At 35.4% G+C, this 24118-nt stretch overlaps 4 protein-coding genes across 4 annotated transcripts; 2 read left to right on the forward strand and 2 right to left on the reverse strand.

Moving 5' to 3' along the window:
• Positions 1–801: 801 nt before the first annotated feature.
• On the reverse strand, positions 802–3017 carry TRIADDRAFT_13916 (uncharacterized protein; the record flags this gene model as incomplete). Its single annotated transcript, XM_002117954.1, has 6 exons — positions 802–960; positions 1121–1273; positions 1389–1586; positions 1756–1923; positions 2574–2752; positions 2846–3017. Coding segments are annotated over 6 exons (1029 nt in total), but the record flags the coding sequence as incomplete, so codon positions are not given.
• Positions 3018–7110: 4093 nt separating this feature from the next.
• On the forward strand, positions 7111–7602 carry TRIADDRAFT_33331 (uncharacterized protein; the record flags this gene model as incomplete). Its single annotated transcript, XM_002117930.1, has 3 exons — positions 7111–7191; positions 7338–7409; positions 7546–7602. Coding segments are annotated over 3 exons (210 nt in total), but the record flags the coding sequence as incomplete, so codon positions are not given.
• A 2951-nt stretch (positions 7603–10553) lies between these two features.
• Positions 10554–11727, forward strand: TRIADDRAFT_62014 (uncharacterized protein; the record flags this gene model as incomplete). Its single annotated transcript, XM_002117931.1, has 2 exons — positions 10554–10943; positions 11422–11727. 2 exons carry the CDS (start codon positions 10554–10556, stop codon positions 11725–11727), a joined length of 696 nt encoding a protein of 231 aa, XP_002117967.1.
• A 378-nt stretch (positions 11728–12105) lies between these two features.
• TRIADDRAFT_51156 (hoip-prov protein) lies at positions 12106–19267 on the reverse strand (the record flags this gene model as incomplete). The annotated part of the gene is made up of 5 exons (XM_002117955.1): positions 12106–12230; positions 13753–13786; positions 13976–14079; positions 15536–15656; positions 19250–19267. 5 exons carry the CDS (start codon positions 19265–19267, stop codon positions 12106–12108), a joined length of 402 nt encoding a protein of 133 aa, XP_002117991.1.
• Between the last annotated feature and the right edge of the window lie 4851 nt (positions 19268–24118).

The following is a 24118-nucleotide window of genomic DNA, read 5'->3' on the forward strand; positions in this document are numbered from 1 at the left end:
CTGACCATCGTGAGTTGGAGGGGGGGGGGGGGTAAGATACAGAGATTATTCCTTCATTAACCCTTACAAATATTTCTGTAATACATTGAGAATTCTTGCTCGAATTTGATGGAGATATTAGGTAAGAGTAGAGCTTTAGAGCTCAACCGATTACAATATCGAACGCAGCTGTAAACGTTAGAATAGTTAGATAATTCATGATTATCATGATGGCAGTAGAGAAAGCGATGATAAATTCTTCGATCGGTAGGCAAAAAAGGCATCGGGAAACAGCAATTTTTTCGATACTTACATTCTTTATTGATTCTTGCAAACAGTATAGCATTTACAGTATCTATATTTTCAAGTTGCGTGCTTTACCTGCCGACTTTCGAAATATCCATGCTTGCAAAGTTATATATCAATTTCGTCATTTTACGTCAATTAAGAAATGTCCTTTGATAATTTTAATTCCTTCATCTTCAACTAAAGCTGTATTACTTTCTTCGAACTCTAGCAGATTTATATTCCTATTTAGTATGATAGCCTATTACATTTGCTGTTGAGCAAAATAATCTTCCAAATGTATTACAATATTAGGAATAATCCGATCTAAAATGGATATGCCTTGAAAAGTAGGACGTATGGCACTGTAAAAATGAAGTCATTCGCGTTACATGTACACAACTGATGGTATTGGTTAATAGTAAATGGAATTATACGAGCTACTTACTCGGTATCAATAGTAATAAATTCATCCAGTATTAGGTGATGCAGTAAAGTATCAGGGTTAAACTCAGATTGGCACCGATAAAGCAATTGAAAAACCTTATTGAATTCTAGTTTTGGAGATGCGATGCTATCCCAGCGCTTTCTTGAGATTCCAGCAGGTGTTCTCATGCCTAATAGTATAAGTTCAGTTAATCGTTCCATTTCAGATTGTTTTTGCATTTTTTGTATTCCTAATTTGCCTTGTTCTACCTTTAAAATTTCAATAAAGGAGTCAATATACTACTCATGATCATACATAAGTTTGCTAGTGATTACTATAGCTACGTAACTCGTATTAAGAGTGATTAAAATTAATTACTAACAAAGTCACTATTAGAAATTGCGTAGCTACTGTTGTATGCTTCATTACCATCGTCATCCAATGATTTGGCGATAAACATTGAATCATAGCATAACGTTGATATTCAAGTGATGGAATAATAAGACGACCATGCGCTCCTGGACCAACGCCAATGTAATCATTCGATGTCCAGTAGGATAAATTATGTTGACTAATTGCACCCTTGAGATCAATTAAGTCATCAATGTAACAGATTAAATTACGACTCTAGTTTTTATTTTATTCAACAGTTAACACAATTTGCACTCGATTCAGTTCGAGTTCTGTAGAATCGCACCTGTTTTGCAAAATTGGAAACTTCGTAACGTTGATATCCATAGCGGCGCATAGTGTTGATTGCATTTTCATACATTTGTGCAATTATATCTTCGTCAGGTAGGTGTAAGCTTTGCTGCTGTACTTGCTTGTGTAACTTTGTTCCGCGTTCAAGTGTTAACTGATACAGTGATACATGATTGTCACACATGCTAATGGCCTAAGTGAGGTGTTTAATTTTAAGGTATTAATGAATAATTATTATAAATCATCCATGAAAGTGAAACTAGGATATGGCGAGCGAAGCTATTTCTCTCGTTTATTTGACACGTATGCAGACTGCGACAATACGCTATCACAAATCAAGACTATTAACTATAGTCTATAACCTTTTCCAGCTCTGTAGACCATTCCGGAATTGTCTGATTTGGTCTTGCAAAAATTAAATCGATGGATGTCCTCTTTGGAAAATGAGCTTTAGCGATATCGATAGCTTGTTTAGCTTGTGCAGCGTCGTGATCCCGACCTAAAATTTGTAAATCTTTATCATTGAGTGCCTAGAAAAGGGAGAGGAAGTATTATTATATGCTAACCTGATGGAAACAAATTGAGGCAAATCCTCCATAGTGTAGCATAAGGAACAAGAATTATTCTTATAGATGTAATTTATTTGGTCAATCTTTATCATTGTATGCCTAAAGAAGGGAAAGAAAGTATCCTTCCAGGCTATCTTAATCGAAATAAGCCGAGGCTAATCCAGTACAGTATAGCATAAAGAATAAGAATAGCTGTACTTTATTTTGTAAATCTTTATCACTGTATGCCTATAGATGGGAGAGAAAGTATCATGACATGCTATCCTGATTGAAACCAGCTGAGGCTAATCCTTTATAGTGTAGCATAAAGAATAAGAATAACTATATTTTATTCTGTAAATCTTTATCATCGTGTGCTTAGAGGTGGGGAAGACAGTATCATGATCTGCTATCCTGATTAAAACCCAGCTGTGGCTAATCCTCGATAGCATAGCATAAGGAATAAGAATAGTTCTAATTAATTTGTCACAATCCAACGTCGCAGTAAAATAGATCTTTTAATGTACGACCTTCAATGGTGTGCATACATTAGGACATACATGTACTTTAGCACATTTCAGTATCTAAATTATACGCTTAAGGCTAAGGAATATTATTGTTCTTGCACATACTTGTATGCCAAGGGATAATCGATTAATGCCTGCTTGCTTAAAATGTCCCATTTTTTCCATTTCTGTTGAAGTAGGATTGGCTTCCATAGTAATTTCAATATCATCTCCTAGTGTTGCACATTGGCTGATTGCTGATATCATTCTTTGGATATTGTCAGGCTTACATAAGCTAGGAGTACCTATCACATGACAATATGATCATCAAGGTTTTACAACAAATACGCGAGTTAATTGATAGAGTTGAAGATGATTTTTCGCAGTTAGAACAGTACCTCCACCAAAATAGATCGATTTCACCGTTTTAACATGGCCTAACTGGAGTAATCCTTTCACGGCTCGTATCATGCATTCAGTCATACGATCATGATCGACCAGTTGTTGAACAACCTTGTTGAAATTGCAATAATGGCAATGCTTTTTACAATATGGCCAATGGATGTAGACACCCACTGAATGATGACGGCATTGGATGACGAAAAGAGTGGTGTTAATTCGATCCATGAGGACACTTTTGGACGCGATATTGCCGTTGATGAAGGCCAACTTTGATAGAAAGCGACATGCTTTGCCGCTTGCAGACGTCACAGGAGCGAATCGATGCATGGAATAAATCCGTGAGCCTTTCTATCCGATCGTGCTAATGGGATGAACAACAGCTATGCACGGGGTGGATAGGGGTTAAGATTGAAGAAAGTGCCATGGAGCTAGGGAATGGATACTATAGGTAAGAAAATAGAGGACAGCTTTTTCTCTAATAATTATAATAATAACCTTTGGAGACGATGATCCTCAATCCTCTACCTGCATCTTGCACAATTGAGAATGAACGATGGAGTAAAAGCAGCTTGTCGAGGTTGGCTATCTTGTAGCGAAGTCTGATTTCTACGACACAATTATCTCTACAGTAGCTTTCTATGTATGCAATCCACTTTCAATCTCGAGTTGATCGTCTCCAATGGTGTCTTCCTTTCCGCTAATGATCGTCTTGATCGTAATTCAAGATCGGATATAGGCTCGATGGCGTTGATCGCTAGATGCCAATAAGGTGTTACTAGCCAGCTCGTCGTTTAATTAAGTGGTCGAGATTTGCCTCTATCTCCTTGCAAAAGGATCATGTTTTACGACTCTATATAGTCATAGTAGGTCAGAGAGATACTGTATACTGTTTGCTATACTGCAACTTAAACATGTCATTCTACTCGTAGTTAAACTATTCCTTCAGCGCTATGGCAGAAGGGACGGATGGCAAAATGGCTGGAGCAGCTCGATCTCGCTTTCTCCTCTTAATCTCCTAGCTGTAGACATGTGTAAAACCCTCATCATTAGACTACCATCATCGAAAGAATGAATAAGAGCTAGTGTATTGATTAAAATGGAGAAGCCGATCATTTTGCTGGCCATTTCAACTGCCATGTATACTCTTTCTCGTCAGTACAGCAGACTAAAGTTGCTATGATGGAAATATCTTTCGAAAGATAGAAAGATATTTGAAAGATATCGATATCAATATCTTTTAATATCAGGATATCAATATCGGCCTTGATAACATAATGAATCCATTTCAATAATTTAATTCTTGATAGAAACCAAGAAACGGCCGGATTCTACCAGTTGCCTGCGCCGATGGTTGCGGACACTTGAATGAATTTTATAGCAACGACATGTTGCATTCTTTTTCGATATTCTCATCACAAATTAGATGCTCTTCTTGATTTAATGTTATATCCTATTTTATATGCCCCGCTGCTGTAGTACGTTACAATTAGATTTAAAGGATATGCAAGGAAAAGATACCAAGTAATGAGCTAAGAAACTATTGAAGATGGGGTGTTTGATAATTAATTTAATGATATAGTATAATCAATACAAGCCTGCAATGACCGATTGCTTAGCCGTTGAATGAAGTAGCGCATTTGCATTGGCGATTCTTGTCGGTTCTGATTATACAAATATGTGGAAAGATTAGTATGATATGCGATTGCAGCCATGGACTAATCAATACGGCACTAATACTACACTACAACACATTAAACCTATATTGATGTATATTATTCAAGCACTTTTTAAATATCATTTGCGTTTGAAAATAATTGAGTACCATTGATCACAGATGAATCATCGAATCGTTTCAAGTATTCCCCGTCCAATGCTAGCCAAAATGGCTAATTAGAATGACATACTTATGTAAATTCTTATTCATTTCAAGTTCAACAACAGTCTCTCGTACAGCTACCCATTGGCACTGTCGTTCTAAAACGCCTTCAAACGTAAATGAATTATTCTTATTGATTTTGGAGATTGAGATTGTTTGCACAACAGGCAATGGATAAGCAAGTGATTATGCTTTTCCCGATAGTATACTGTAAAGTAAGCGAAATGAGCGATAGCAAGATGAAATAGGGCACGAAAAATCGCCTATTTTTTGGCTTATAGAGCAAACAATTGCTACTTGCAGAAGCTCTACTGATGTTCAACGCTACTGAAAATTACAAGATGCCATTTCGGTTAATTCAAAAAACATTACCGAAAATCGACAATTTCCTAACAACAGTTTGATTGAATACAACAAGTAGAAGAGAATTAACCTTGTATTATATCTGCAATCTATAATGTTCCTCCATTGGATAGTAATGATTATTTTTCTCAACAATGAAATCTGCTTGCCTTTAAATTTGGCATGTTTTATGACGTTGATTGCAAATGGTAAGGATCACGTTGGGGGTCCGTTGGGGATTGCTAACTAGCTAAGGCGTCGTATCTAACTTTAACGAAACGTAGCTTATAAATAAGGGTGAAAAATCGGTCAAGGAACTCTTTCGAGACTATTGGATAATGATATTGATTTGCAAAAGTGTGAGATTGACACTGTATGAGTATATATTAGATTGTAGATGAACTGGAATCTCAAGATTGTGTTAAGTGTGTATCCGGGTTCAGTAGTTCCAGTAAATATTGTAGCTTGGATATCCTCTCTTGCAGTGGCTAATTACAACATGCACCCACAGACTGAAGATCAGAATTAGTCTGTCATCACTATAAATCAAGGAGGGCGATCAAATTCGTTGCTTTATTCAATATACATCTTCCATGATAGATTATCATTTGTAATCTAAATCTATAGCAAGGACTGTACAGATGTAGATACGATAGGTAATTATAACATTGAAGCGATTACCTCCATTTACTAATTGATTACTAAATTATTCTAGATCCTCTATTAACCATGAATACAAAGATTCTGTTGGTTGCTGCCCTATTATTCACTGCTGCATTGGCCAAAACTGATTTTTCACGAGATGGTCGTAGATTAGAATTGCTGAGGTATTTGTATGAGGTACAAGATAGAGATGATGAAAATAATGATGAAGAAGAGGAATGGCTGGCAAGTTTGAATAACTATGTTATCATTCATTGATTGATAAACCTGAAATTTTTATCCAATTTATAACGAAATGTAATCCATTTTGCTTGAATCTTGTTAACAGATATAATAATTTATAATTCATATTATTGCTGTGTTGTGCAAGTATGGAAGACCGCTAAGATAGTAGGCCATATTGTCAGCTCGTTGTAGTAAATCAAATAATATCAATATAGAATTCAATAATCATTTTAGTTTTTGTTGGCGAATACAGATACAGCACGATATACTAGTATAATGTCAATATATACAAATATGCCTCCTCGTTATCATTCCTCAAATGATGTACAAGCTTACCACACATACTTTAGTCCAATGGAATTATGTCAGATATGCATTTTTACTCGTCACTCTATTTGTTGAATGCAATCTAGACCCTGGTCATTTATTTTACCATACTAAAAGAAATCTATCAATACTTGAAGATTACCATTTTATTGTTTTCTTATATCTCACAAAAATAGCTTGGTTACATTGAAAAGGATTGTATCTGGACGATATTCTAATGTTTCGTCATATTATTGCAAGTTATCATGGCGCAATAAGCACATTATTTTTAACTTATGCCGTGCATCATAAACTTGGTAAATTGAATGCACTATTGCCAATTTGTATTATGAATTCAAAGCAGCAGTTGCGTGATAGTTAAACCAAGACTGAATATCAGCCAATACAGGATACCTTGCAATAATTTTGCTAAAGCTCTGTACTGCCATTTAATGAATTCGATTGAAAGTAAAATGATAGTCATTTCGCAGCTCTAAACATGGAGACACATTTCATGAAGTATCGTGGAGAACGACCATGATGTTAAAATATACGATATTAATTGATCCAATCTCTCTTTTCGTTCTTGTATAGGCTAATGCTAGGACAGTGAAATTAATGAATAACTTTATTAACCTCAAAGTTATGGGAGTGGTATGAATGAGCAGCACTATAATTTTATGCTAACTTTATGACTCGAGGATTTTGCCATCATTTCGATGAATAAATCCCCGTGATCATCAAGTCTTGATCATTTCTCATTTTGTTGATACTATTGCTACGAAATATGGATCTCAAATGGAGCATTATTAACAGCACTCATCTTAAATATGATATTGATGCCTGTTACAGGATAATTCGGAAGTGCATTTCAAAATTAAAATTACCACACAACTCAAACGGCTCAAACAAGCGTATGCCGATCGCATGGTAAATTTATTCCCGTTCTAATGATATAGCATTACATGTTGATCATTATTTCCATTACTACTATCATTATTGCTATAATAATAATTACTGTATTGATTCATTTTATGGTACATTAACGATTTTACTTCCTTTCCTCAACTGTGAAGGGCGTCTCCATTCATTCTTTACGATTTTTGTTCAACGGCCAGCGCATTCTAGATACCACGACTCCCAAGAAGGTACAGCATACTTTACTGTCTAGTCCATGATCTGGTAGATTCGATTTGGTATGGTTTAACTTGGTTTTTTATTTTGCCTTTTTTTCTTTCGGCCATGTGGTCTTGCTGATTCTTCTTGGTTGAATGGATGGCTTAGTTGGGAATGGAAGATGATGATGTCATCGAAGTTTATCAAAATCAGATTCCTGGATGATTTCAATCCACGGCTATATCGTAATGTAGTACACTGATAGCTATCGTTCATATCGTTGTCACTGTCAAGAGTGGATAGTGATCATTTATAGTACCTAATGGAATCTCCGATTACGATACTTTGCGTTGATGTAATTGTACTTTTTACTGTCCTTGTTATTGTGTTGTTAATAGATGATCGATTTTCCCTGTGGCATTCATTTTGATTCTCCACGTCTATAGCAAGTAACGGACAATCCACTTTATAATGTCATGTATGTTAATATACTTTCTTTTATGGCCAGAGTTGTGTTAGGTTCAAACAATACTGAATAAATATGGAAGCAATTATTAGGTTTACAAGAGCAAGATCGAAATGGTTGTTATATATGTTAAATATTATAACTATACTTAGTGAAATAGTCCTAGTGGCAGTCACAATATCCATCAAAATGGCGCACAACGCGGAGGTATTTTCTTCTATCTCTATGGTTGGGTGACCGCAGATGCAGCTCTAGATCTTCTTCAAAATAGCACCTTCTACAGTACTCTAGATCAGAGACCTTTTCTTGTATCTCTATGGTTACATGACCGCGAATGCAACTCTAATTAGACCTTCTTAAAACTAGCACTTATACTGTAGGTCAGAGACCTATCAAAATAGGTGATCGCAGATGCAGCTCTAGATCTTCTTCAAAATAGCACTTCTACAGTACTCTAGATCAGAGACCTGTCAAAATGCTGCACAACACGGAGATATTTTCTTGTATTTCTAAGGTTACGTGACCGCACATGCAGCTCTAATTAAACCTTCTTAAAACTAGCACTTTTACTGTGGGTCACAGACCTACCAAAATATTGCATAACATAGAGATATTTTCTGATTTCCGTATGATGGCGGCTGTAGAAGCTACTCTGTAAGACTTGCTGTAACAATGCTGCACAATATGGAGCTATTTTCTAGTATCTCTTTGGTTGTGCGGCCGTGGAAGCCATTCTACTATTAGCCTTTAGACCTAACATGGACTGCTAGCTAGATCTAGTCGTCTATGGATCTATTTCTGAGCACACTATAATAGCTATTGGCTACAGCTAGAGACAGTACTTTAGGCAACTGCAAATTTGCAAAAATCCTATCTGAATAGACTACAACAAGCTCACACACTCTATAGACTTGCCATTCGAACTACTATTTATATACAATACACAGTTTTTCTTATGACTAGAATTATACTATATGGAATGAATTATAACCACTATAAGGAGGTATTTACCGGCAGGCAGATATGTCTCCTGAACAAGTCCTTACTCAAATTTTTTTTTGAATACCCAAACCTTATTTGCTAAAAATTTAAGCATATAATATAAGACCTACTTGTATGGATTTTTTTGGTTCAGTTACCTCATTAAAATGAGATGATGTTCAACGTATTTATTTTTAAAATTTAAAGCGCCATTAGTTTTTAAAATTGCCTTAGTCTACTGCAGCAAACTCTGGTGAAAGGGGTATTATAGCGAGTTGCTAGTCGAGCTACTGTTTATACTACTTACTTAGAATTGTGTCATGGATGAATTATAACTACTATAAGGAGACATTTACCGGCAGACCTATCTTCTAAATAAATCGCTATTGTAATGCCACTCAATTATTTATTTTATTCTTGAATATTCAAATCGTACTTACTAAAAATTCAAACATTTAATATTATACCTACTTGTATGGATTTTATTTCAAGTTATCAAATTAAAATTAGACGATATTGAACTTATTTATTTATTTTAAGGATTGAAAGCGTCATCCGTTCTAAAATTACCGCCGTTTACTGTAGCAGACTCTCGTGATAGGGGTATTATAACGAGTTGCCATTCGAGCTACTATTTATATATACAATATACAGTTTTTCTTGTAGTAGAAGACTGGAATTGTATCTTGAATAAACTATGACTACTATTCGAAGATATTTTACAGGCCGGCAGACCTATCTTCTGAATAAGTCCTTATAGTAATGCCACTCAATTTTTTATTTTTATTCTTGAATATTTGAAGCGTTTGTAGCGTTTGTACTCAAAATTCAAACATATAGTATTACACTTACTTGTATGGATTTTATTTCAAGTTATCAAATTAAAATTAGACGATATTTAACCTATTTATTTTTAAAGATTGAAAGCGTCATCCGTTATGAAATAGTCGTAGTCTACTGTAGCAAACTCTTATTACGGAGTTAGTATAACGTTTCAATCAGCTGATAGTGTCGCGATTATACCTTTTGTTTGTTATCAATGAGAAACGACACTCGGTATCGACTGAAGTGCGTATACCCACAAGATGACGCAGGAAAGCGTTCAAAAATGGTCTCTGCTCTCATGACATTTCTTGCCAAAAGGGTATGATATCGCGTGGTGGCATTGCAGCTACTATTGATGCACATTATACAGTTATTCTTGTAGTAGAAGACTAGAATTGTATCATTTATAAATGATCATTATGAGTGTAGAAGACGATCAAAAATTGGATCCTTCTTGGTTGGGCTGCCTCGAGTTATTGAGTAGTTGGTTACTCCACCGTCCATTGCCGCTGTCGGAACAACGCTATAGAAATCACTGTCTACTAGCGACCACGAGAGACAGTACCCTGTAGTCTGACCGTAAATGATCTACCATTGCGTAGTGGAGTCTTGAGCTCATTCTGGTTGCAATGAGGTCATCAGCGATCGCAGCCCACTGTTCCGTGCTGTACTGGAGAAGCAATAGAAAAGACTAGCGAGCAATCGATCAACTCATCAACGTGGGTTGCAGCCATCTTGGCTTTGCTGTAGCTCATTAGTATTCTAATTCATGGAAAATGATCATTTCCATCGACTATCCTGTCATTCCTAACCATAGCTGTTGATCATGATAGCTATGCGATTGAAATCGGTGGATATTATTTTAAAATTAGATCGCTATCATTATCATTATTGGCATACACTTATGGCTAAGAATGATTCTTATTATCAAGAGATTTGTATTTGGAGTTTAAATGAGTGGATGGATCGAATGATGCAATGGCGATGTTGTGATTGTACTCAATTATTCGTCCATCAAATGATTGCACAGTATCCAGACGATCATCAAGATAGACGTGGCAAGAATAGCAACGATCATTTTCAAGAATTATTGGATTACTTAAGGCAAGATCAACATTGTAAAATCAAGATGAATTTAATCGATCAGTTGATCGATTGCCCATGGCTTTTAATCCAATGGAGTAAACGTTTATTACCTCATTTGAATACGACTGAACGATTAAATGATGCTATGGCTATCTTATCCACATTAGGTGGTGCTTATTCGGCTTTAGGAGATCAATTAGATCATTTCGTAAGTAAAGATAGATTGGCTAATCCTTTTGATCGCTTGACTCTCCTAGGGCGCTTCTTGATACTGTTAGTCGACAATCATTCATTCTACTGGTAGCGATAGAATACTTGCTAGTTTTTAGACACACTCTTTCCGTCCACTTTACAAGATATTGAAGTATATTGACAGTCAAGACGACAGTATCTCCTCTGTCCTGTGCAATCCATCTTGTATCAACTTATACTTGGTGATTTTCATCCATGTGTGTAGTCTACTGTCGACATCAATAACAGTACAGATTAGCTCAATGAAGACAAGTAGCTTTTGATGTATGTACAGTAGTAGCAGTACAGACGGGCAAGATTAAAATCACGACCGTAGTGATATAATTAATCGACTGGACAACACTACTTGTACGATTGAATATCATATCGACATTACTATACTCTCCATTTGCTGACGCTAATGATTCTTTTTATCCTTTTCTCATCCCTAATAGAGCCTTAAAGCTCAAAGAATTAGCTTAAGACAGCTGTATGTTGCAAAAGCACTTGGTGATCCTACTTTAATAAGCAAGAGTAAGTTGTATCTAGCCTTGAGTTTAATGCAACAACGTCGTTTCACTCGAGCTGAACGCATCATACGTCAGCAATATCGGTTTGCTACTTCTAACCCTCTTTGTAGTGACTACAAACTAATCGATATTTGTCGAGCTTGTTGGTCTAAATTGCTTTATTGTAAAGGTATTGCAACACATAGGGATAGTCAATCTAATTTGGATGACATGGACACTTGTAGCAGTTGATATCAAGGTCTACAATATCGATCAAATCGCTACGACAATCGACGAAATATTGTTGAATAATGTAGTCCGTTGACTTGCTAACTAGTCTTTATTTTCGAATTTTATAACATGTCTACAACGTTAGACATAGCCAACATTATTACTGTATACAAGAGGGAGAAATAAGAAAGATAGTTAAACAACAAAGTATTGCATACAACCTATACAGTTATCGTATAGGAATACCATTTGTGATGATCATAAAATCCGTACAACGTTATTCAACGATAGCATATGACAGTGATATGATAAACTTGTCAATATCAAATAATATCGTCTATGGATGGATATATCAAAAGTCGAAATAGTGTGGAAATTTGTATAATAGCAGCTTTTCAACTAAATTAATAATCTTTCGATTTCTTGTTGTATCGACAAGATTTGAGGCTTTAATTGCGATCCTTCATTGGCCGTTACTGCACAAGCAATTACCGGACGAGTAACGTTGCACGCTCTACCTAAAGCTATAGAATGAAAGAAAATACTTAAATAACAATAACCAAAAATTGAATTATGGACATTAGTTTCAGATCATGATCTATGTTGGCACTGATTCTATCATAAGTACACAATTGTAACATGATTTGAAATATCCAAGAAATGATGTAATAAGAAATTGCATAATCTTAATAGATCAACAAGGTGATTCTTGTACTGTATTAAAAAGACTGTAAAGGCTATTCATTTGCTATCCAATAAATTATTAAATATACCAAATACAGCAACCGAAATCGTTTATTGTAAAAAAATGGGCATCTTGCCAGCCTATTTTTTAATTTATATCAATGGCAAGATGAAATGATAATCTCTGCATTGATTTTCAGAATTGGATGACAATGATCAATAAATTTGAACATCTATAGTGGTGTAATTACTTAATTATTAATACAGATATAATGTTGCTGTAAGACATTCCATGATAGATCAGCCTCTAAAGTATCTTAGCATTGAAACACAAACAAATAACAAAGTTTTTTTAATATCTATAAATAGTAGAAACGTTGAATAACTTGCAGCCCCATCATGCAATCAAGTAATACTGTACATAACTCTTATAACCTGAGCTCAAAACTGTATGACCTACAGCTTTTAAAATAAATATTTCATGTTGAATCGGATTAGATCTGGTTAAGGAAAGCACTCGCACAATCCATTCATTTTCATAACTCATAGTTGTTGAATACAACTGCTAATCACTATGACCTATCATTGTAGTATAGCTATATTGCACTAGTGCTCTATTTCAACATCGTTTACAGTAGCTAAAGAGCACTAGCAAAATACTGCCAATGACGATTACAAGAGATCACCTACATTTTTAAAACTAGAATACAACTACTGCATAATTAACTGGTTATTTTCTATGTTTAGATTCTAATCAAAATGGCTATAATGATAAAGATTAATGGTAATGCATGATTATAAAGGTACAACAACTGCTTCAACAACGATAGAGTATTTAAAGACATTCTTTTATGGCCTATTTCTGGTCAATATACAAAATGGAAGAATTTATCCACATCTTGTTGAATACAATAATATCTACATTAGGTATTGGTGTTGCATGCTAGAAAGGTTAGCTATAAAGTGACTATATTAAAATTACATCATTATAGCTTCAAGTTATAAAAATTAAATCGAGAATGTAACCATTTCGCACAAGTCTGTATTTATACAGGTAAAAGAAATATAAGTAACTCCAATTCGAGCTGGTCAATAATAACACTATCAATCTAATTCAAGATTGCATTGTCGATAGCCAATCTAAATGTGTTTGCAGTACACGTAGTAGGGTTTCTAATGTACATAAACATTAATGTAGCGCCTTCCCAATTGCCATGCAGAGTACTTGTCAGAGATAAATTGACTACTTTATATTTCGATACTTTACTTACTTATTACAAAATAGAACAGTGTTAAGAATGTCAACAAGAACTTGATGTTTGTATTGATGATGAATAGCTTAAGTTCTAAATAATCACTTACCATGTTTGGATTTAACAAATACGTAGGGCACATTCTAAAGGCAAAATGAAAGATATGATTTATTGAAGAAACTTGCAATAATCAAATAATTTACATTGTAGGATACTTTCGACCTCCTAAAGTTTAATATCTTTTCCGTTTTTTTTAAAATTTGGTTCGCATAGCTTAGGTTTAACTACGTTTAGATATTTCCTTTTATGATTATATTGTCTACCGAACCAACCTTATCTTCACATAGCAAGGGTAGATGTAATAAAATCTCCAGTGGCTCTGTATCGGCAGCCATAACGATAAATTCCGAGATACCACGATTTAAGGCTTTGGTTGCTAGTATAGAAAGATAAATTATAATCTACCGTTAACAAGGACACCAGTGCATTATGAAATGTAAAATTAATCATTTTTAATCTTAAATCTGTACCAGATACTAAGCCGTCATGATGCTATAGTAATGTATCTATTAGCCTGCACTAGTAAATAGATTCGATCGATACTACTAGAGGTAATTTTCTTCCCATAGCAAGCTTAAGTTTCTCTTTTAGTCGTAATCGAATAATGCTCTAGATAATATTGAATCTCCTGACTTTGCCTAACCATATACGAGTAAATTGAATGCGACGCCCACTGTCGATGGTGTTTTGTCCCTAGTGAAGCAATTTTATATCCTTGATTCTATCTAAAATCAATTACAAGCAATTTCTCCTATTCTATATAGTCCATCAACTTGATATCACTAAAGCCAGACATGCAAGTCGTGATTAATTCATTTACGATAGCAACTATCAGTACTGATTTCTTTCAATAGAAAACAAGTAGCTGATACCTTGTTAAACTTGCTCGAGCTATTTAGACTGCGTACAGTCCCCTACTTGCACTTACTACCATGACTACATTTATGCATCTGTACATACTGTAGTAGTCCATTAAATGCGATGGCAAATGTCGTCAGCGTGGATTTCTCCTAAGTGAACCAAATTTCTCGTGCTTTCTTATATTCAAAATCCACTACTAGCAATTTATCCGATTATACAGTCTATCAACTTGATCTTTCTAAAATGATGCATACTTAAAGTAGTAAATTGATCGGGATGGAAAACGCAAACGATAATCTCTCATCACTCGCTAGGACTATTGGGATTATGCAACGTTCACTACTTGATGTTACAACAGTATTGTCGTACAATAGTAAATTGAATGCGATGATGAGAAAGTCATTTCTCACACTCAATGAGATCTAAAATTGATTTCTTGCAATGTCTTTTCCTAGTATACTAACTGAGGGATTGATCCATGATACATTGAGTCTCTGCGCTTTCTACACCAATCGAGATATCTGTAATCCATGATTTTAACATGATCCTACTTACTATAGTCATGATGCATCTATCAATAAACGGAGTGTGATCATTCATCTATGAAACAGCAAGTATCTCTACTTCTATACCAATCTACTAATCCGTAATCGATTACTTTGACATGATCCTATTGACTACAATCATGCATGCATTAATAGATTCATGGAAGGTGGAAATTTATCAGTGAAACAACCAGTTTCAACGCTTCTACACTAATCTGCTAATCAGTCATGCAAGCATCTATTTGTACGTCTTTGCTGTTCTACTCCATCTACAATCGATCATATTGATTTTATTGAATATATTGACTACATTCTCTTGACGGGACTACAGGTATAGGCACCTAGAAATACATGATGGCAACAGTCGCAGTTGATTTCCTGCATGAAATCATATCGCCGTGTCTGTTGACTATCAAGCATTTTTACCTTCATTGGCTCCTTTTTTCAGTTGCTTGTAATTGACAGCTTGTTGTACAAGATCTAAAATCTTGATGGTCAATTGCTGATCCGCTAAAGGATAAGCTTTAGGATTAACTTTATCATCCGCCTATGGACCATGATGAAAAAATGACAAACACCATGCAAAGAAGATTAAAATCAAACAGGCAAGCTGTCATGCTACAACAACAGCCTAAAACCGAGCATTACATCATGCTAAACACAATCTAATCAACTCTATCCATGACTCACCATGATCAAATTTCCTTGTATCGATTTTAAAGCTAATGTTAACCAAATGAGAAGTCTGATGGAGTGGAAAATTGCAATGCAATGGCAAAAATCAACGCTGTCAATGGGCTAATTTGCCTTCTTCCAACTGAGCTCCAGTATAGATTTGGCAGGACGCGCGGTGGATGCCAGCAGCAAATCCACGCTGCCTGCTGCAAGGTGGAGGATTGCAGGACGCATGCGTTTAGGAGGGCCAGAGCCCAGGAACCGGAGGCGATAACAGACAGACAGATAGAGACCTTTACGCTCTCTCCGTCGATTTCGTTGTGCAAAATAGGTGTCATCCAACAGCTGCATCATCGAGCTAGAGATGGGTCAAAACGAGGGTTAGGATAGGCCATTTACACACCAGGATGCCTTTTATTCTGTGGGAGCTATGTGCAAAATGAGTTGTCATGGCCACAACCCCTTTCCAATATGGCTAATATCATTCGCTTGATGATGGAGTCCATGACTGTGCTTGCATGCTGGTCCATTTAGGCTTAGCACCCTCTAGTGGAATCTAGTGGAATACACTGAAGGCTTCATGCTCAAATGGTCATCCTTTTCTTCGAGTACAAAGGAGATCTAATTGAAAGATCGCGCAATATCATTTCGCTTACTATTAATTTAGACACACCTGTGCAGTGTGCACCTCATAATTTAATGCAGCCATGACAGAATATTTTATGCATGAATGGCTAAGATGTGTAGCAAAGTCCTAGTAGATCTATTGGAGCAAGATACTGTAAACAGTTATCTAACTCTCTCGTACTACTCATCATCGATCGATCTAGGCTACACTCTCCTTCTCGTATATACGGTATATACTGTACAGTGCGTAGACAATCTAATAGCGTTCATCCTCGAACCTTCACCATGACAAGCCATTTTGCACATAGAGGACTAGTATGGATCATAGGTTCGGCTCGTAATTTAGAATAGTTTCACATGCTACTTTATTAGGGCTACATTGCATCAAGCTGGAAATAGGTCAAAACGAGGGTTAGGATAGGCCATTTACACACCAGGATGCCTTTTATTCTGTGGGAGCTATGTGCAAAATGAGTTGTCATGGCCACAACCCCCTATTCAATATGGCTAATATGATTCGCTTAATGATAGAGTCCATGACTGTACTGATCCATTTAGGCTTAGCACCCTCTAGTGGAATACACTGTAGGCTTTATGCTCAAATGGTCATCCTTTTCTTCGAGTGCAAAGGAGATCTAATTGAAAGATCATGCAATATCATTTCGCTTACTATTAATTTAGATGCATCTGAACAGTGTGCACCTCATAATTTAATGCAGCCATGACAGAATATTTATGCATGAATAGCTGAGATGTGTAGCAAAGTCCTAGTAGATCCATTGGAGCAAGATACTGTAAACAGTTATCTAACTCTCTCGTACTACTCATCATCGATCGATCTAGGCTGCGCAGATCATTTTTCACACTAATTACCAGTATATGTTTACTACAAAATAACTGTTGTCCCTACACTCTCTTTCCATATACGGTATACTGTATACGCGGACAGTGTAATAGCGTTCATCCTCTAACCTTCACCATGACAAGCCATTTTGCATATAGAGGACTAGTATGGATCATAGGTTCGACTCGTAATTTATAATGGTTTCACATGCTACTTATTAGGGCTACATTGCAGCAATGGAAGCTTTCTATAAACTAGAGACTCTACTGTACTCTTGGAGAGGGTCTCTTATGTGCTGTACACAGTGTACAGTACTTGCTTGGCTAATCATTTAACAGGCAGTATCCATGGACATGATTAATGCAGGCGAGTCGACTTTGCAAAACTAGACGTTACTCAGTGAGACTACTTTTCAATCACAGCTATTGCTGACTCGTATAGAAACAAAATCTACTATGCTATAACCTTCAGTTTCTTACTATGCTTGGCATCTGTAGCAGAATGATGCCACCGTCTAAGCCCTGTAGGCGTAGACCATGATATACAGTTCACAAAAGTAAATTTTACGATAACACCGATTCATCCATGATAAGACTTTGCACCTTACGAAGTAAAAAGGGAAATCCACCTTAATCATCCATCCAAAATTGCCAATAAATATAATCGACTAAAAAAATTAAAAATATGTAATATCCAAATAGGACGACGTATAGGTCTGGCGTGTTATTCAATCAAGATTGATTTTATTAATAGTTCTTTAATTTATTGTTCTTTTGACTTGATTCACATTAGAAATGACAATATATAATTGAAAAGAATCATTTAGTCAAAAGTGACAAAATAGGACGACCTCCTTAGAAAGGCTTATTACCATAGATTTGAATATTTGCCGAAACAATAACTAGAAATGCATAGTGCATTAATATTGTGCTAAATAAACAATTAACTTAGTACCAAAAACTATTGAATAGTACCTTGACTACAGTACTAGATAAGTTAGTATAAACTAGTGTACTGTAGTAAAATTAAAAAGAATATCATTAGAGCAATTCCATGGCGTAATGTGTCCATTTACTGCATAGAGAGAATCATCTCCTTTTGTTTTTCACACCAAAGTAGTAATAGCAAGTACAGTAGACAAAGCAATTCGTAACAGTAAAAATTTTGATAAGCAATCAAACATTCAAAAAACTATCTATTAACGCAAAGTGTATAAAATATGCATTTACTATCACTGAACATTGAACGGCTTTCCTATAATCTTCCTCTGTAAATCATCACTTGTTCTATAATAATATATATTTTCAAAGCAAGATTTAACTGCAAATTCCAATTTCTGATTTTTTGGTGTTCAATTATTACTATCTAAATCATCTTTATCATCATCATCGCCATCAGCTGCTAACTGGCCACGACGTCGACCTCCTCTCTCTCGCCTAAATTTCATAAATATGTACATCAGACGATATAATATACCCAAAACGCAGCAAAAAGAATGCGATAAAATAGTTTACTAACCTCATACGAGTTTTCAAAGCATTAATTTCTCTCGTTAGCGCTTCACTCACTTCCATTTGCTCATCTAAATCGCGCTGCATTTTACGCTTCAGAGCTGTTTGTCGACTGGTCTCCTCCTCCTACAGCAAAATAATTTCACCATCAAATCTAGTAACCTCAATACCATCATTAAAGTTAAAGTTATTGTCGTCATTCTACCTACCGCTTCATCCAATTGTCTCTTCATATTTCTTAAGCGTGATGACGCCTTGTCAGCCTAGTTTACGTCAAATCGATTACTATAATGCCCTATTGCATACTACAGTCATAACACCTATTCACCTGCTCTTTGTATTCATCAGCATGCCTCCTTTCCTCTTCCACTTGAATCGTTAATTCTTTCAATCGCTTCTCAGCACGGCGATTATTCTTTTGCAATGACGTTCTCTCTCTAAAGTAACGAGTAGTCATCATGCCGTTAGAAATGATTATCTGACTATAGGGATGGTAGCCATGATAACCTTACCTCGCTTCCGATTCGAGCTGTTCTTCTAAATTATTAATTCTACTCTCCCATGTTTGTGTTAACGCTTTACTCTTTGCCCTGCTACTTGTTTCCAACTCTGAAACTTTAGCTTGTAGATCTTTATTCTAAAATAGTTCAACAATCGTATCAGATTTAAGTTTACATCATCTACCGGTACTATTGCATATTTTAAGTCAGATATTTCCTAACTTGGCGTTCTAGTTGTGTCTTGCCAGCTTCTAATTTCTGAGATACAGACTTTTCTACTGCTAGATCAGAATTGAGTTGCTCCATCTAAAAGAAACCCTTCAGCATTAATAAATGAACACCAAAACAAAAGTTAATTTGGCTAAGATTTTCCCTTATACCTGCATTTGCATTTTCCTATATTTATCTTGCTGTGAAGAGTTTTCAGTCTGCTCATCCTCTAGTTCGTCTTCTAATTCACTAATACGACTTTCTAGTCGTTTCTTTTCATCAGTCCAACTTTGCCTACATGGAGGAGCGTTAAAAGTAGATTAGGTAAGTAATAGAGAAATCATCTATTCATACTCTAGATTTAGATCAACGTACCTCAAGGATGAGGCACTAGCTGAATCTTCGATTAGTTCATCTCTTTCGGCTTCTGCATTTCGTCGTGCTCTCTCAGAGTTAGCAAGTTCCTGTGAGCATAAATGTAATACACCTTGAATAATTCAATAATGCATATTACATACATGATGCAAACTTACTTCTTGCGCTTGTCGTAAGTCACCCTCAGCTGTTCGAAATTTTCTATCCAAATCTCGAGACTGATCATATAATTCCTCTCTGGATACTCTTAATTCATCCAACTCATTTTGCATCTCCTTCACCTGACCCTATAACATAATAAAGTCGTTAGAAATTCGCTACTGACGAACGAAAACAATTACAGTACTGCCATGGTATTTATATATTACCTGAAGCTTCTTGTTTTGGCGTACATCATCATCTCTAGACTTGTTTGCCAATTCTACTTGTGATTCCAATTCCTTTACATCCATTTCCAACTTCTTCTTAGCGCTAACCGCCTGCGAGCGTTGACTACGTTCGTCTTCTACTTCAGTTTCTAATTCCCTGACCTAATATATCACACCATGACCATAAATATTGATCATTATCAGATCAAATAGTACAACATTCTTCAATACCTGTTTTAAAAGTGATCGACGAGCTTCTTCAATTTGTTCATCCCTTTGTGAGACCTCTCTATCTAGGTTTGATTTGGCCGCTTGTAAATTAACCTGTATAATTGATAACAGTTTAGCTCATTAAGTACATTTCTTACACAAGAACATGACTGCTTCAAGAAAATCACTTCAATACCTCTAAGCGTAACTTTCCGTCCTCTGCCAGTTGTAATTCATCTTCAAGCTCTTCTAATTGAGCTTTTAAATCTTCTACATGAGCCGCTAAAGTTTGCTTGGCTTTTTCTAATTCGTGTACCTGTAATGTTATTCAAGTTACGAAAATTACGCTACAAAGTTTCACTCCATAAATATCATTTTATGGTATAGACTTACATTTTTTCCAGCGTCATCTTTGGATTCCATGAGATCATTGATTTCAGCCTAACCAAAACGAAAAACAACATGACTATGACTATAATCGTAACAAATTAACTTTTTTTGCAATTGATTACTCACTTGTTGTTGACGTCTAATTCTTTCGCTATCTTCATGCTGATCTCTTAATTCTTCCAACTCACGTTTAAGTGAAATAATTGTAGTTTCGTTACTTCGAACAGTTTTTTCCGCTGTATCTCTATCGTTAGCAATCATTTCAGATTTACTTCTCTCTTCGGCTAATTGCTATTAAGTATCATTGGCAAGATTAGTAAGAGGCTTATTGTAAAGTTATAAATAACTCGTAGGTTTACCTGATCAAACTTTCGCTGTCTCTTTTCAAGATTAGAAATGGTCGATTTGCCTTTTTCTAAATCGACATTCAAATCATCCACCTAACAAAAGACGTCCAGATTAAAGAAAGGATTATCTTAATAAACGACAAATTCTGCGATATACAGCATCATTAATACCAACCTCGCACTGTAACCTGGTTTTTGCCTTTTCTAACTTTGTATTTGTATTTTTGAGATCATCCAGTGTATTCTGGCATAAATCTAGATCTTTAGCTAATTTTCTTTTAGCATTCTCTGCGTCTTCTAATGCAATTTCACTTTGTTGCAGACTCTTACGTGCATCTGCGAGCTATAACATTGTAAGAAAAATGATTACATAAGCTGAAATTCGGATTTGACAAACAAAAAATTAGTATTTGCTGACAACGCACGCAGTTGAAATACATACTTGTGTAGATTGAGTATTAATTTGACGAGCTAAGTTCTCTTTGTCACTTTCAAGCTCTTCAATCAACTCGCTATGATGAGATAATTTGTTTTCCAATTCTCTGTGTTGCATGCTAATATTTTGCTTTTGCTTTGTTTCATCTTCATACAATTCCTACATATATAAAGTCTATTAATAAAAATATCCACGCAAACATGCTACTAACTGATCAATATCACTTACTTGTAGCTCAGCAATTTGTAACTCTAGTGACTTGGATGTTCGTTCCAATGAGCTAATCTGAGTCTCTGCTTGGACTAATTGAGCGACTGTAGTATCTAATTGAGACTGTAAGAAGAAACGGAATTATTTCCACCAGAAAGATATGCAATAGAGGTAAAACCATATTCTAATAAATTGATGTCGATATTAACCTGCAATTTAGAATTGGTCTGCTCTAAATCTTCAGTTTTTCTTTGTAGTGTTGTATTACGTCCATTTAAATCTGAAACTTGAGATTCCAGCGCTTTCTTTTTTTTTTCTAATTCTGTTTTAGAAGCGTGTAGATCACTGCATTCTGCTTTTACATCAGCTAAACTAGAATCGGCTTGTAATTTATATTTTTCCAGTGACGCTTTCGCCTGTGTAAGCATACCAAAATAATGTATGCATATAAGCAACACTATCTTAACAATCCAAACTGATATTATTGTGCTCACCTTCTTTAATGTTTCAATCTGATTATTCATTTCTTCAATAGTTTCATTATGCTTTTTCTTGGAAAGAGAAACTGCTTCAGCATGAGCAATAGTGTCTTCTTCCAGTACTTTTTTCAAATGTTTCAATTCTTCTTCGCGCTTATTGCGTAGATCTTGCTGTGCAGCAGTGGTATCAAGTGAATCTAATAATTCATTCTTTAAACTTTCCAATTCCTAATAAAATGAAGAAGTTATTATAAAAAAAAGCCACTTTTTAACTTATGAACATTTCCTGATGCATTTTACTTGCAAGTATTTTTGTTGCCATTGCTAACCTCATTTAACTGCCGTTTCTGTTTATCGATCTTGCTTCTAGTATCTCTTTCTGCATCTAAATCTTCCGTTATTTCCTGTAACTGTGATTCCAAGTCACGGCACTTTTTCTCCGCTTTATTTCTAGCGTTTACTTCTTGATCAATTCTATCAGATTATTGTTTAAAAGAAATGGTCATTCCATCGATTGTGTTATCTACTTTTACGCAATATGACAGACGTACTTGGCATTTGCTTGATTTAAATCATTTGAATGTCTTTCAAGTGTATTTTGCAATTCAGTGACCTATTATGAAGACATAACCTAATTTTAATTCATTGTGAAAATCCGATCGTATTCGAAAGTTGTTACCTGAGCTGTCGCATCACTTAATTGATCATTCGTATCTCTGAGATCAGCTTCAAGTTTTCTCTTAATCTTCTCCAAATCTGTGCGCAGCTATAGAAGGAACAACGAGTAAGAGATTTGATTCTTACAAATTTGCTAACAATTTAGTGATCCTACTTCTTGTTCCTTGCGTAATGTATCTTCAGTTTCCTGAAGCTGTGAATCTACTTTCGCTTTTTGACGGTTAAGATGCTTGTGTTTATCCTCCAGCGTTCCAAATGAACTTGTTAACTCTGCAACCTTATCTTCAAGGAACTTTTTATCTTTGCTTAGCTACAATTGAACAATTTGCATTTTATTAAACACATATTAATACGAGTATATCACCTCAATGATCGAAACCTTAGAGTTAGTGTCAGCTTCTTTCATTAAATCGTTTTCAAAAGCAACAATCTTAGAATCAAGGGAAGCCTTTTCCATTTGTAATTTTTGACGTTGCGCTTCCTCCTCTTCTAAGCTATCAACGGATTTACGTGATAAGCATTAGTCGAATAGAGTTGAAATGCTAATGTCTACCTTAAACACTTATAATACCTAGTCTCCAAATCTGAAATGGATTGTAATAACTTTTTTTTCTCCTTTGTCAAGACGTTAACGTTTTCTTCTTCCTCAGCAGCTTTCACCTCAGCATCATGCAACAGTTCTTCTAATTCGTTTTTCTTTATTGATAATCTAATTCGCATCTAGAGGCGTTAGATTAAATTTAATACACGTCAGTATACTGTTGACTTAAAGGATGCGTTTTGCTTCTCGGTCTTACTTCTTCAGCTTCTGCACACAGTTCAGTTTCTGTTTGTAGCTGCTCAGCCAGAATGGATTTTTCTTCCAATACCTACATATCATTTTGTACCATGATAAACAAATCCTATTTCAATCAATTTCTTTTACATGTTTTTATGTCTAACCTTGTTGTAATCGATTTCAAGAATTTGGAGATCGTGTTGGGCTTTTTCAGATTTTTCTCTCACACGTTTAAGCTCATCTTCAACTTGTCTCTTTTCGTCATCTTGACGGGTAACATTTAATAACGGTCTTACCTGGAAATAATCAAGATATTGCTGTGAGTAATTTACTGCTGTAGAACGTTATTTCTATAATTAGCTATGCAATTT

This window comes from Trichoplax adhaerens, genomic scaffold (assembly GCF_000150275.1).
Source record: "Trichoplax adhaerens TRIADscaffold_33 genomic scaffold, whole genome shotgun sequence".
In the NCBI taxonomy this organism is placed as follows: domain Eukaryota; kingdom Metazoa; phylum Placozoa; class Uniplacotomia; order Trichoplacea; family Trichoplacidae; genus Trichoplax; species Trichoplax adhaerens.